Consider the following 14,500-nt stretch of genomic DNA (forward strand, 5'->3'; position numbering starts at 1 on the left):
TATAAGGTTGAAGGGCAGTGATATTACTCCCTTTAGGCCTATACAAACCAGCATGGTCCAGTAGTGTACACCTGGTGATGAATTAGGTAAAAGTAGATGACCTTCAAACTATGAAGCATGTTTTTTTTCTCATTATTCTTCTAATGGAAGATTGGAATGGTTCGTGACTCAGTGCTCACAGAGCATTAGGCTATGGATGGAAAGGCCTCTTCTGATCATACTGGGATGATTTTCTCCACCTACAGTAACTCACCGTCCTATAGAAAACCATATTTATACCTTCAGCATCACATTCAGTCCTCCAGCGTTCTATACCTTCTTGTCGCTCCACAAAACCTCGTTGTCTGATTGTGAACTCTCAACCCGGTGGTCGGGAAATGTCAAAGAGAGGCCCGTGCTGCAGCAGGGGGCGTAAAGGGGAAAAAACAACAACAGTTTATTGCTTTAATTTCACGTAATTTATTTTTCTTTCTTATTAAGCAAGTGTCATATCCAATAGCATCAGAAACCGAATCCTAGCTGACCAGCTCTCGCAGCCGCCGTTGACAACAATTTGCAGCCTTGATCGTTCCCGATTCGTATAGCCAGCCTAACAATCCTTGCCAAACATGTGAGTAGCAACCGCTGCTATATGTTTCATTTAGCTAGTAAACCTGTTATATCTGCGATATGGCTTTCTCATATGTTTCCCCTCCCATTTTCACAGACAAACAATGTCAGTGCAGTGTTTCATACACAAAAAAACTGTTATGTTACAATCAAACCTGTTCGTCTGTTGCGCTGTAAATTGATGAATGCAGTCGGTGTCATCGTGCGTTTGTATGGCGACGTCTCGATTCATTGTATTTTTTTTATTTTGAGATATCCCCATGCGTTGTGTTTTCTTAGTGTCTGGATGCCGAAATGAAATCAATAATATTAAGTGCCTTATTGATTATGGCTATAGCATCTCTTTTGAAAAGGAATGACGTTTTCCTCCCGCTTAATAATACAGGGTAGAACCTATATCACATCAGGACAGGATCGCGAATGTCAGCACCGTGATAGAGGCTACTTATGTTATTAATAAACACCACAAATGATTACCGTAGTCTATATTTTGTATACATGTTGTATGTAAGCCCTAACAGAAATCACGTGTGTGAATGATCAAAGCATTTGTCTCATATTAGGGGCAGGTAAGACATATTGACAGCTTCTAAAGTTATAACATGGTAGGCCTAATAAACATGTTAATGTAGCAAATGCAACATGACCATCAATTAAAATACACGATGCATCATAGTAGTGGAAATACCAATATCTGGGCCAGCTGACATGCTATTATTTATCTCTGGTCCCAAGGGTGACACCAGACTACTCTAAAGGCTTTGGATTTATGACCCACACTTCTAATGTCTGGTTTTATCTTGGATAATTTTGTCCTCATTTATTTCTGGTATACAGGTGATGAATTAGGCCTAGTCGACTTCATACACATAGTTTGGGTGATAGACTTGTTGTTTTACTCAAACTTCACTTTGGTCATTAAAAATGTATTAAATACAGTACCAGTCAAACGTTTGGACACACCTACTCATTCAAGGGTTTTTCTTTATTTGACTATTTTCTACATTGTAGAATAATAATGAAGACATCAAAACTATGAAATAACACATATGGAATCATGTAGTAATCAAAGAAATGTGAAATAAATCTAAATATATTTTATATTTGAGTTTCTTCAAAGTAGCTTCATTTTGCCTTGATGACAGCTTTGCACACTCTTGGCATTCTCTCAACCAGCTTCACCTGGAATGCTTTTCCAACAGTCTTGAAGGAGTTCCCACATATGCTGAGCACTTGTTGGCTGCTTTTCCTTCACTCTGCAGTCCAACTCACCCGAAACCATTTCAATTTGGTTGAGGTCAGGTAATTGTGGAGGCCAGGACATCTGATGCAGCACTCCATCACTCTCCTTCTTGGTCAAATAGCCCTTACACAGCCTGGAGGTGTGTTGGGTCATTGTCCTTTTGAAAAACAAATGATAGTCTGGTTCACTAAGCGTAAACCAGATGGGATGGCGTATCACTGCAGAATGCTGTGGTAGCTATGCTGGTTAAGGGTGCCTTGAATTCTAAATAAATCACTGACAGTGTCACCAGCAAAGCACCCCACACCATCACACCATTAACTCCATGCTTCACGGTGGGAAACACACATGCAGGGATCATCTGTTCACCTACTCTGCGTCACACAGAGAGAAAGGTGGTTGGAACCAAAAGCCTCAAATGTTGGACTCAGCAGACCATGAAGACTGCGTGAATCGACCATGAAGGCCTGATTCACGCAGTCTCCTCTGAACAGTTGATGTTGACATGTGTCTGTTACTTGAACTCTGTGAAACATTTATTTGGGCTGTAATATGAAGTGCAGTTATTCTAATGAATTTATCCTCTGCAGCAGAGGTAACTCTGGGTCTTCCTTTCCTGTGGCGGTCCTCATGAGAGCCAGTTTCAACATAGTGCTTGAAGGTTTTTGCGACTGCACTTGTAGAAACTTTATAAGTTCTTAAAATGTTCCCGGATTGACTGACCTTTATGTCTTAAAGTAATGATGGACTTTCATTTCTCTTTGCTTATTTGAGCGGTTATTGCCATAATATGGACTTGGTCTTTTACCAAATACGGCTAACTTCTGTATACCACCCCTACCTTGTCACAACACAACTGATTGGCTCAAATACATTAAGAAGGAAAGAAATTCCACAAACTAACTTTTAACAAGGCGCACCTGTTAATTGAAATGCATTCCAGGTGACTACCTCATGAAGCTGGTTGAGAGAATGCCAAGAGTGTGCAAAACTATCAAGGCAAAAAGTGGCTACTTTGAAGAATCTCAAATATTAAACACTTTTTTTTGTTACTACATGATTCCAGATGTGTTATTAAATAGTTTTGATGTCTTCACTATTTGTTCTTCAATGTAGAAATGAGTAAAAAATAAAGAAAAACACTTGAATGAGTAGGTGTGTCCAAACTTTTAACTGGTACTGTATATTGTAAACCTGGGCACATATTCATAAGGTGTCTAAGAGTAGGAGTTCTGATCTAGGATCAGTTTAGCTTTTTAGATCATTATTGATTAGAGGGGTGCATGATCCTAGATGAGCACTCCTACTCTGAGACACGTTATGAATACACGCCCAGTAGTAAACCTTCTTTGCATTATTTAACCATGTTACTCTCCTCTCTTGCAGGAGGGAGAAAATACTGCTCCTGTTGAAGATTTCCATCAAACCTACTAGCTCTCTCTCAACCATGACACCCAGCAGAGGACTCTGGGATTGATGCTGGGATCACTCCCACTGATGGCCTGGACTGGGTAGGAATACTGTGTGTGTGTGTGTGTGTGTGTGTGTGTGTGTGTGTGTTCATGGGGTAATGTCTATCTACTGTATCTTTCCCTCTGTACTGTAGGTTTCAGCTGTCCTGCTGAAGCTATGGGGAGCTGTTGGAGCTGTCTATACAGAGACCCCATCCAAGACAACCATCTCACTAAATTCAAGGTTAATCTCTAAACCCTCATCTGTTGGCTACCTAGTGTGTGGTGTATCGGCTACCTACGCTCTTAGAAAAATGGGTTCAAAAAGGGTTCTTTGGCTGTCCCCATAGGATAACCTTTTTTGCTTCCAGGTAAAACCACTTTTGGTTGCAGGTAGAACCATATTTGGTTCCATGTAGGACCCTCTGTGGAAAGGGTTCTACATGGAACCCGAAACGGTTCTAATTTGAACCAAAAGAGTTATACCTGGAATAGAGGTCAACCGATTAGGATTTTTCAACACCGATTCCGATTATTGGAGGACCAAAAAAAGCCAATACCAATTAATCGGACAATTAATTTTTTAAAATTTGTAATAATGACAATTACAACAATACTGAATGAACACTTATTTTAACTTAATATAATACATCAATAAAAATCAATTTAGCCTCAAATAAATAATGAAACAGGTTCAATTTGGTTTAAATAATGCAAATACAAAGTATTGGAGGAGTAAAAGTGCAATATGTGCCATGTAAAAAAGCTAACGTTTGAGTTCCTTGCACAGAACATGAGAACATATGAAAGTTGGTGGTTCCTTTTAACATGAGACTTCAATATTCCAAGGTAAGAGGTTTTAGGTTGCAGTTAATATAGCTAACTAGCTAGCCATTTCACATCGGTTACACCAGCCATTAGGCTGATAGGCTTGAAGTCATAAACAGCGCTGTGCTTGCGAAGAGCTGCTGGCAAAACGCACGAAAGTGTTGTTTGAATGAATGCTTTCGAGCCTGCTGCTGCCTACCATCGCTCAGTCAGACTGCTCTATCAAATCATAGACTTAATTATAACATAATAACACACAGAAATACGAGCCTTTGGTCATTAATATGGTCGAATCCGGAAACTATCATCTCGAAAACAAAACGTTTATTATTTCAGTGAAATACGGAACCGTTACGTATTTTATCTAACGGGTGGCATCCAGTCTAAATATTCCTGTTACATTGCACAACCTTCAATGTTATGTCATAATTACATAAAATTCTGGCAAATTAGTTCGCAATGAGCCAAGCGGCCCAAACTGTTGCACATACCCTGACTCTGCGTGCAATGAACGCAAGAGAAATGACACAATTTCACCTGGTTAATATTGCCTGCTAACCTGGATTTCTTTTAGCTAAATATGCAGGTTTAAAAATATATACATCTGTGTATTGATTTTAAGAAAGGCATTGGTGTTTATGGTTTTTATAAGATAAGTTTAATGCTGGCTAGCAACTTACCTTGGCTTCTACTGCATTCGCATTATAGGCAGTCTCCTCGAGGAGTGCAATGAGAGGCAGGTGGTTAGAGCGTTGGACTAGTTAACTGTAAGGTTGCAAGATTGGGTCCCCCGAGCTGACAAGGTGAAAATCTGCCGTTCTGCCCCTGAACAAGGCAGTTAACCCACCGTTCCTAGGCCGTCATTGAAAATAAGAATGTGTTCTTAACTGACTTGCCTAGTTAAATAAAGGTATTAAAAATCAAAAATCTGCAAAATCGTCGCCCCAAAAGATCGATTTCCGATTGTTATGAAAACTTGAAATCGGCCCTAATTAATCGGCCATTAATCGATCGACCTGGAACCAACAAGGGTTCTTCAAAGGGTTCTCCTATGGGGACAGCCAAATAACCTTTTAGGTTCTAGATAGCAGCTTTTTTTCTAAGAGTGTCGTCCATGGTATATTATTGTTATGAGGAACTGTTCTTTCCTGTTTTTTTATCCTGTACCCCAGGCTATTATGGCTCACATAGAGCAATGGATAGTCAGCTATCCAGCTATCTAACAATACCTAATATCTGTACTGTGCTCTGTTAACCTTTTGTATACATACAGTTCATGTCTGCATTATAGACAATGTACCTCCAAATACAAATTAGCCACATATTTATGCTCTGCATCTATGTCGTGCATACAAAGACTATATGTATACTAAATAAAGCCTTTATAAGTTGTAAAGTGGGACCACAAACCTGATTGGGATAACTTGATTGTACTTTTTGGTATTTTCCAGGTAACCAATGTGGATGACGAGGGGAATGAGTTGGGCTCTGGGACCATGGAGCTCACCGAGACCGAGCTCATCCTGCACACGCGCAAGAGGGATGCCATCCGGTGGCCCTACCTGTGTCTGCGGCGCTACGGCTACGACTCCAACCTCTTCTCATTCGAGAGTGGCCGGCGCTGCCAGACTGGACAGGGTGAGTCTGAACCACCTGGCCTAGCTAACACTACATAGACAAAATGTTGCCCTATGAAATGTGTGTACGTACGTGTGTATATGCAGTGCTCTACTTGTTCTACTTTTGTATGAAAATTAACCACAATTGTAATGGGAGAATTGTACTTAACTGATTAGATAGCTGCTGTTATATTAGACGCCTAAAGTTGGTTGTTGTCAATGAGTGAATTGTTTCAGATAACTTCTACATTTGCTTCTGGGTTTTCTTTTTTTGGTCAGGAACAGTTTTAGATTAATTTAAGATAACTTAAACATGTATGTGTGTGTTTTCTCTGTGGTCGTGCAGGAATCTTTGCGTTTAAATGTTCTCGTGCGGAGGAGATCTTTAACCTCCTCCAGGAGCTGATGCAGTGCAACAGTATCAATGTGGTGGAGGAGCCTATGATCATGACCGGCAGTGGACACGCACGAGAGATAGACATGCCTCGCACCCCACAGACACCCAACAGTAAGCACAAACACAAATATAAACACACACACACACACACACACACACACAAACATCCAGTACACACATACAGTACATGATTGCTTCTTTGCTTTTGTTGAATGCTGTGAAGGTGTTTGTGTAGCAATTTCACTGCAATGCAGGACAGATGTGACGCTAAAGCTGAGAATATGTTTTTTATGTTTTGAAAATAATTTTGGGGGGGAAAACTCCGTAATAATTCCAGAGATCAGGGATCTGGTGTCGAAATGTCTTACAGTAAATTATTTCGTCAAACCCAGTTTCCGTGCTCCAACCTGTTCAGAGGCAGGGAGGGAGGTGGATAGAGCAGACAGGGAGGTGGAAGGGTAGAAAGTACAATGACTTGTGGGTAAAACAAAGGTTACATTACAAATCAGTCTGTGCAATACACCACAAACATAGACACACACCAGGGTTTCCTTTAGGAAAATGTGGCACCGGACAATTGACCGGTAGCATTTTAATTGACCAGACATTTGCGAATTTCACATTTGCGAAATTGGCTGCATAACCTGATTAGGTGCTTAGAATTACCGAAATCACATTTAGATTATGGTCGTTCATCTTAACAGAACATGCAACTCGAGGATGCAATGGCGTGTGTCCTTCCTACCTAATTCTGATGCGCACTTTGAAGATGTTAGAATAACTGTCCACATTTCCTCAGCCAACAAGACAAGTAACGAACAGCAAAATCACTAGCCTATGTCAATCTACTATCCCCCTTGGTAGAAAAGTTTACCTCTTCTATTTGTCAGCTTGTCGTTCTGTGCAAGAAAGAAATAGCCTATTCCAAACAGACTCTGGGACAGTTGTGGGACAATAGATCCCAAATTTATACAACCAGGCTACATAAAAATACATGTAAAAAATAATTGAGGCTGATGCAACAGACCAGAACGTTTAGCTTAAAATGTTGCTAAACTATAATTTCTTCACATTATAAGCGCAGCAATGGGCACATGGCAGTAGGCTACACGCGAATGTTTGTCACATAATGCCAAAGAAAGACATTTGCAGGAAAACACTGTGCTGCACATGCAAGCGATTTCATGTGAAACTTAGAATACGAAACTGTACGTTTAAATTTAGATAGAGGGGAAATCTAAAGATTTAACAAATAACATGGGTTGCTAATATGACTAAGATTGTGCCTTTGGCTACTGGACAATTAATGAAAGTTGATTTGAAAACCAATAGAACATGAGAGAAATATGTTACTGGCTGTAATGTGGAAGTCTTTTTATAAAATAATTGCCTCCACAAAATGGTCAGATTTTGGCTAGGCTACTTTGAAGCAAGGTAAGAGATGCCTCATAATATGACGTAAAACATTCAGGTTTCAAACAAATAAGTGTATGGTTTCAAAATGCTTACTGCCTCCAGCTTGTTGCAAGGGGGTGTGTGACACACTGAAGCCTGCGTAACGTTGCATATACTGTAGATGCACTTAATTGGCAAATGGGAAGCGCACTTCAATTAGGCTACCAGTTGAGAAATAAAAATAGTAGCTCTTTTTAATCGTGGCCATTAAAACTGTTTTTAACATGCGATTGTATTTAGAATTGTTGCGCAATGATTGGGCTTATTAAAGCACGTTTCACTACAGCAGCAACGAACAATCTGTTTGAGGAGCTGTAGCAGAAGCTCTCCTGCTGTCTGACAGATTTTCCACTGAAACTAGGCTCTATATCTGCATGCTGTGCGCATTTGATAAATAAGATACTTAAGAACTAACGAAAACACGTATGCACCAATTTAATTCCACAAAATTATGCAAATGAACATATAGACCGATAAGCATGACCAGTCAAATGAATTTACATAGCCTGGTATTTCCGTCAATGAATAGGCTTAAAAGTCTTATTTTGCAATGAGATTTTTCTTCTTCTCCCGAACAATTGGCCGGCGGCAATTTTATTTAGCGGCTTTTCATACTTTCCCCCCCGCCAAAAGCCAGCTATTACCGATTTACGGTGACCCTGAAACACACACACACCATTAGACATAAAAAACATCTAACCTCATTCACCCAGACTCCCATTCAACACTGTGTATTGTTCTCTGTCTTCAGCTCCAGCATTCCCTGTCCAGGGTTTTCCCAACGGGTACCCGGGGTATCCCATGAGAGCTGAATCCTCCCAGCCCTCTCTAACTGACGACCCCCACGGCCACAGCCACATGGGCCTGGAGGACCAGGTAAGACTGACCCCTAACCATCTATAGTATGATTTTCTGATTATAGTGCCGGATCAAGCCGCACTGTAACCACTGCTGACTCTTCACCTCGCAATATGTCGGTAATATCCTAGGGAAGTCCTTGCCAATATCTCTTTTCTCTCTCTCTCGCTCTCTCGGTCTCCTTCTCCCTCTCCTTCTGCAGGCTCACACCTATGTGAATACCGTTACTGTGGATGGGGAACTCTCCAGTCGACACTGTGTACACTCCCTACCCGAGGTGCGGCCCACTTCCTTCCCCGAGTCAACCCGGGGAGCCATGCCTGTCGTGGTCCCAGGAGGTGGGCAGACCAGCATGCACTGTTGTCCCCTCGAGGAACAACGCAAGGAACCCCAGGTATTCCTTCAGCCTTCCTCTCAGGAGGTCAAATTCATGCTGGGACCCACCCCTGCACAGCGCCACCTGCTGGAGAGAGAGAGAGAGAGGCACGGGGGCCACAATCCACACGCCATGCGGCCTGTAGAGGGCGCCACAGGTTCAGAGACAGAGGGGGACGAGCCTCCTCTGCACGTGTACAACTCCCACTCCTATCACCACCCTCACTACCACCACGTGATGCACCGGCACCCTGGCCACGAACACCAGGAGGGCTGCCAGCTCACCTACGAGAATATCAACGGCCTGAGGGGGGGCCGCAGGCTGAGACTTAGCCCCAGCAGCATGTCCCAGTCTGTGGGCTCCAGCAGCAGCAGCAGCACCACCGGAGACAGTCACTCTCACCCACAATCACATCCCCTCAACCCGCACCCCCATGGCCCATCTTCTCTGCCCCCCCAGGGGTACCCCTGTGAGCGGGGCGCGGGGATGGGCGGTGGTCACCGGCGGACAGCTCTGCTCAACTACGAGAACCTGCCGTCACTGCCCCCGGTGTGGGAGTACCGTGCCCTGCAGAGAGACGAGGAGCAGGACGAGGATGACGAGGAGCAGGATGAGGAGGAGTACGAGGAAGAGGAGGAGGACTTTGACGAGTACGAGTTTTCGGAGGGTCCGGGGACGCCCAACGGGTACCACCAGGAAGGGCTGGGGAGGGGGGGGATCCACCGTGACGCCTTGCAGAACTATGTCAACACAGAGCAGGTCCAGGTTCAGGTCCAGCCCAGCCGGCTGCGACATGCCTGCCCCCCTCAACCCCAGCACCTCCAGCCCTGCCACCGCCAGCCGGACCGGGGCGGCCGAATATTCAGCTTTGATTTCCGTAGGCGGCCTGGAGGAGGGTTTGGTCGGGGGGAGGGCTGCGAGCACGGTCACATGCCCCCGTCGAGGCAGCTCAACTATATCCAGGTGGACCTCGATGCGGAGCCGCCTTGCCAGACCCTCGGGGGGGGTGGAGGAGGGGGAGCCCAGTCTCAGCCCCAGCCTCAGCACCAGCGCCTACCACCCCTCAAATGTGGCCCCCAGCAGGCCCCACGGCGCAGTGAGTTCTACGCTGTGATTGACCTGAAGAAGACAGCAGCCATGTCCAACCTGCAGAAAGCCCTCCCCCGGGACGATGGGACATCGAGAAAGACTCGCCACAACAGCACAGACCTGCCTCTGTAGATGCAGTGAGGAGGAGGAGAGATGGAGAAAGATGAAGGGAGGGAGTAGAGAGAGAGAGAGAGAGAAACAGGTTTGGGTGGAGCGCTTGGCTGGACAGACAGGTATAGGCAACTCAGCAGCACACTGGACCCCTCACTCTCATCCAGCCACCTGCCTGTTCTGTCCTGTCCTGTCCTGGCCAGCTGGATCATATACAGGTACCTAATTAGAAAACGAACTAAAACTTATCTGTGCATATTCCACTTTATGGAGCAAGATTGGTTTGAAGTTGCCATATTATTGTGGGTCACCTTCTGACTGTGGTGAGATGCTATCTGAGTTAGCAGCAGAAACCTTGGTCGTGGTTGGCTGGGTTTATGGGGAAACCCTTAAGCTACCGTTGTTTTTGGTTATACCTTTTGGCAATGTTCTTTTTTTTAAAAAGCTTTGTGGTGGTTGCGTTGAGTGCCAAGGCCCCGGGTTTGGTTCAGGGTGGGAGCAGGAATGGACGAGTCAGGTCTCCAACTTTGTGTTTGACCAGTGATGGTTGATTTTTAGATGTAAGAGTATTGCCCATCATAAAGTAGCTAGGTTCCTCATTCCGTTATCATTCAGTGTTGTTTGATTTATTTGACCTCCCCGTTTACGAACATGGGCTCCTATTGAGTTCAGGTTTACTGGTCCACATTGTAAAATTGACCGAACATTTTCTGACATGAAAACAGTTTGTTATTCCCTCAATTGAATTATAATAATGTGCATTCTTCACCTCACAAGCACTTTTTTGACCCCGTGACTGATAGAAAGGACAGTTGATGATATTTATTTATAACTATCTGCCCTCAGGAATTAGTACAGATCAGTACAGTTTGCACATTATCCTTTGGAATTGTAATCTTACATCCTATCCAGTATTATATTTTTAGCCCCCCCCCAAAAAAATGACCCCAAAGCAGAAAAAAAATGTTGAATAGATTTTCTCTCTTAATCCAATATTAAATATCATACATTTTTCATGTTGAAATTGAATCTAAAATGGAAATAATAGTAACCTTGATAGCATGAAACAGTCAGTGTGTTGATAGATTTCCAACATCCGCGCACACACACACACACACACACACACACACACACACGCACGACACAACTATTGAGACGATTTAATTAATCTCTGACTCCATATCATTCCACTTGAATAGGAATCCATATCTAATTCCTAAACTATGGTTACCTTTGCACTTTTTTACCTTTGAAGTCCCCACAGTTCCGAATCCCTCATCTGGAGCAACAGAAAGGTTGTGATCTGACAAACTCCTTCGAGATGGTGATGTCATCACACAGACCCAAATATTGTATGGATGTATTTTTTTTATTTTTTTTGAAACATTATAGAGACCTATAGCAACTTACATTTTTTTTTTAGAGAAGAAGTTGATAACCTGTGATAATGGCTTAAAGATATTAATAATAACCTCATATAAAAATGACCGGTTGACTATTTTAGTAAGTATCAGATTGATAACTGAGGGTTGTCAACTGAGGGTCTGTTTTAAAGGGGAATATATCAGTATGTTTAATGTTAACTGTTTATGGAAAGTCTTATATCATTGAGCGTTTGGCTGAGGATATGTATTTATTTATTTATTCATTGAGATGTCTATATGGTGATTGTTTTGCATAAAAATGTGACAAAACAGTTTTTCGTAATCTAGCCAGTAGGTGATTTGGAGACCAAAGTATCACCAGTCATCGTCACACTGTCTGGGACACCATTGTAATACCATTGTTATGCCTGTAATTAATTACCTTACATTCTGAAGAAGAAAGACTGTATTAATATATTAAAGTGCCAAATCTTTACTGTTACCTGTATGAACGTAATGAATCAAATCAATGTGCCATTAGGATGTGTAATGGAAAACCTGAGGGCTAAGAGGCAAGGAGTTAGCCTACATGTCGAAAACAAAGGGAAGAGCTTGGAGGTCTATGTATCAAGAGTAGGAGTGCTGATCTCGGATCAGGTCTCCCCTGTCCATGTGATCGTATTCATTATGATCGAAAAAGGCAAGAACATTCCCACTCTGAGACGCTTGATACATACTGAACAGGGTCAGGGTTTATATATTGTTAACCCTTTGTACTCCTCCTCATGAATCTGTCTAGCTGACCCAGGTCAACTGGACAAGGAAGGGCAAGAAAGACACATTTCACCTCATAGGCTAGGCTATACATTGACAGCCATATCGGAGTGAGACAACGGATTCGTTATATCTTTCTAGTCTTCACAACTCCAGTGGTTTTATGCTGCTATAAGGTAGAAGTTCAGACAGTAAGAGGAGGTAGGGATGGTAGTGGCTATGCAGGATTGTTTCCCATATTGTTTAGTAAGTGGAACTACCATTTTCGTATTCACTCAAGATCACTGCATCAGGGCTACCAGTATGAAAATGTGTTTTAATTCAAATCAGTTTTCATTTCTCATTTCTATTTCTTATTTCTCTTGGATTGGTGTGATCAATCCACATACCAAACCTTGTTTTCATTACAATCTGGCTGTCTAATCTGAAGTAATGTGGCTGAAGGTGCAGCACAGGCCTAGCAACTGTAATCCTCATAACTGCTTATTTAATCTGATGGAAAGATATACGTAGGTCTACTCACTGTTTGTAGACATTTTTCAGACAGGGATATATCCGTTTGCACACATATATTTTCGTGATACATTTAAAGGGTGTTTACATTTCGCAATAATGGTTTAATAGAGATGTATTGTTGGAGATGAGGTTTATTCAGACCAATGTGTGTGAGGTTCGAGGTGCGTTGTTAATGGTTCCACAGGTCTGTTGTATTTGATCCCCTGTTTTTATGTGAATCAGCATTGGAACTAAGACCTCTCTCAGGCCCCCTGTTGACAATATTATAACTTTGATATTGTATACATGCTTAGATTAGAACGTGAAAAAAAATGTATGTTTCTGTTTTCTTGATTGTCTTATACAGCAAATTTGCGCTTATTCAACACCTGACTTAATTGTGCCATAAGTGACTGTTGCCAAGCTTTCTGGACAGCGTGTGGCTTTCGAATGTCGAAGCCTTTTAAAGGGCCAGGTTAGGTGTCAGAAGGCATACGGCAAATATCTCTGTGTACTGTGTTTGCACTGATACAGTGGTTCGGACTGTTTCTAATGGTTTGACAGTCTGTATATTCATTAGTCAGTCATTGTTATCAATTTGGTGACACTTAATTGTAAAGGTACACAGGAATAGTACCTTAAAATGTGTTCCTTATACTAAAGTGTTACCAGAAATATTGTCCAGAAATGACTTTTTGGGAGCCGTATCTTGTCATATCAATGTTGTCATTTTGATTTTCCTTTGAAAAGTGAGAAAATATTAACAATGAAGGATTGTCCGGTTTAAATAATAAACCACTTAATTGAGGCCTAATGTATAGCTAATAAGACACAATAAAGGCCTTATGAGCTACGTACATACACACTTATAAACTACAAATTAGTGGCTAATATGTGTATCTTAAAATAAAGTCTGACCAGAATTGAATTCAAACAAACAGTTTTTTACTCTTTTATGTAATTTCATCACAACTGCCTGACCACCACAAGGTGGCGATGCTTGCTACAATGCTCGGGATGATGAGAAAATAAGTCATTTTCCTTCCACAGCCCCTCAAAATGCCACTCTAGGTCCAAAATGCACTTAGTTCCATAATATTACCAAGGTACAAACAAAGTAGCTCAAAATCTAAGGAATGTTACAGTGATTTGGTACTGTATTTCAAAATGTTTTTGTTTGTTTGTCCATTTGTTTATTTATTTACCATTGAATGCATGTGTAATATCCACTGGTGGGTGACGATGATGCAGACAGGGGTCCATTATTTTCATTCAATCACATGCTGAGCTAATGCTCTTCTAGTCCAATAAGGCCAGAGCAATTGAAACCTGTTGAACCTGTATGTTAATGGTGATAATAATATGTGTTGATTGGTTGATATAAAGGTTGGGTAGGCCAAAGCAAATGACTGTGATGTACACTAATATTTGACTGAGTGCCAAATGTGGTTTAGTACTATGACTTTGACGACAGGCCAGGGACACACCTGGCTGAGATTCACTAGGAACTCTATAGGACTCTCCCTGAGAGATGCCAATGACTCTCTCACCCTCTGGTCTTGGTTTTACCTTCGGTATGAATGTAATAAGCAAAGAGAGACTATATAGACGAAGGGCAACTATGCTTAATGTTTCTATCCTTGCTGGGGGGAAAAAAGGTGAGTGGTCAGAAGTGTTGTCTAAATTTAAAGAATTTGCAATCTGAGTTTCTTCTACGTATATTTGTATTTCTTGTAAGTATGTATCTCTCTGTATGTATGTGTGTGTGTGTGTGTGTGTGTGTGTGTGTGTGTGTGTCTGTGTGTGTGTGTGTCTGTGTGTGTATGTATAT

General features: G+C 42.1%; 1 protein-coding gene across 1 annotated transcript; it reads left to right on the forward strand.

Annotated features, from left to right (window-relative positions):
* The first annotated feature begins 330 nt into the window (after positions 1–330).
* Positions 331–13,597, forward strand: frs3 (fibroblast growth factor receptor substrate 3). The gene is made up of 7 exons (XM_021568854.2): positions 331–610; positions 3,239–3,363; positions 3,459–3,547; positions 5,583–5,769; positions 6,097–6,258; positions 8,354–8,478; positions 8,663–13,597. The coding sequence occupies exons 3-7, from the start codon at positions 3,482–3,484 to the stop codon at positions 10,055–10,057; spliced, it is 1,935 nt and encodes a 644-aa protein (XP_021424529.1). The 5' UTR covers positions 331–610; positions 3,239–3,363; positions 3,459–3,481; the 3' UTR covers positions 10,058–13,597.
* Positions 13,598–14,500: the final 903 nt, after the last annotated feature.

This window comes from Oncorhynchus mykiss, chromosome 17 (assembly GCF_013265735.2).
Source record: "Oncorhynchus mykiss isolate Arlee chromosome 17, USDA_OmykA_1.1, whole genome shotgun sequence".
Taxonomy (NCBI): domain Eukaryota; kingdom Metazoa; phylum Chordata; class Actinopteri; order Salmoniformes; family Salmonidae; genus Oncorhynchus; species Oncorhynchus mykiss.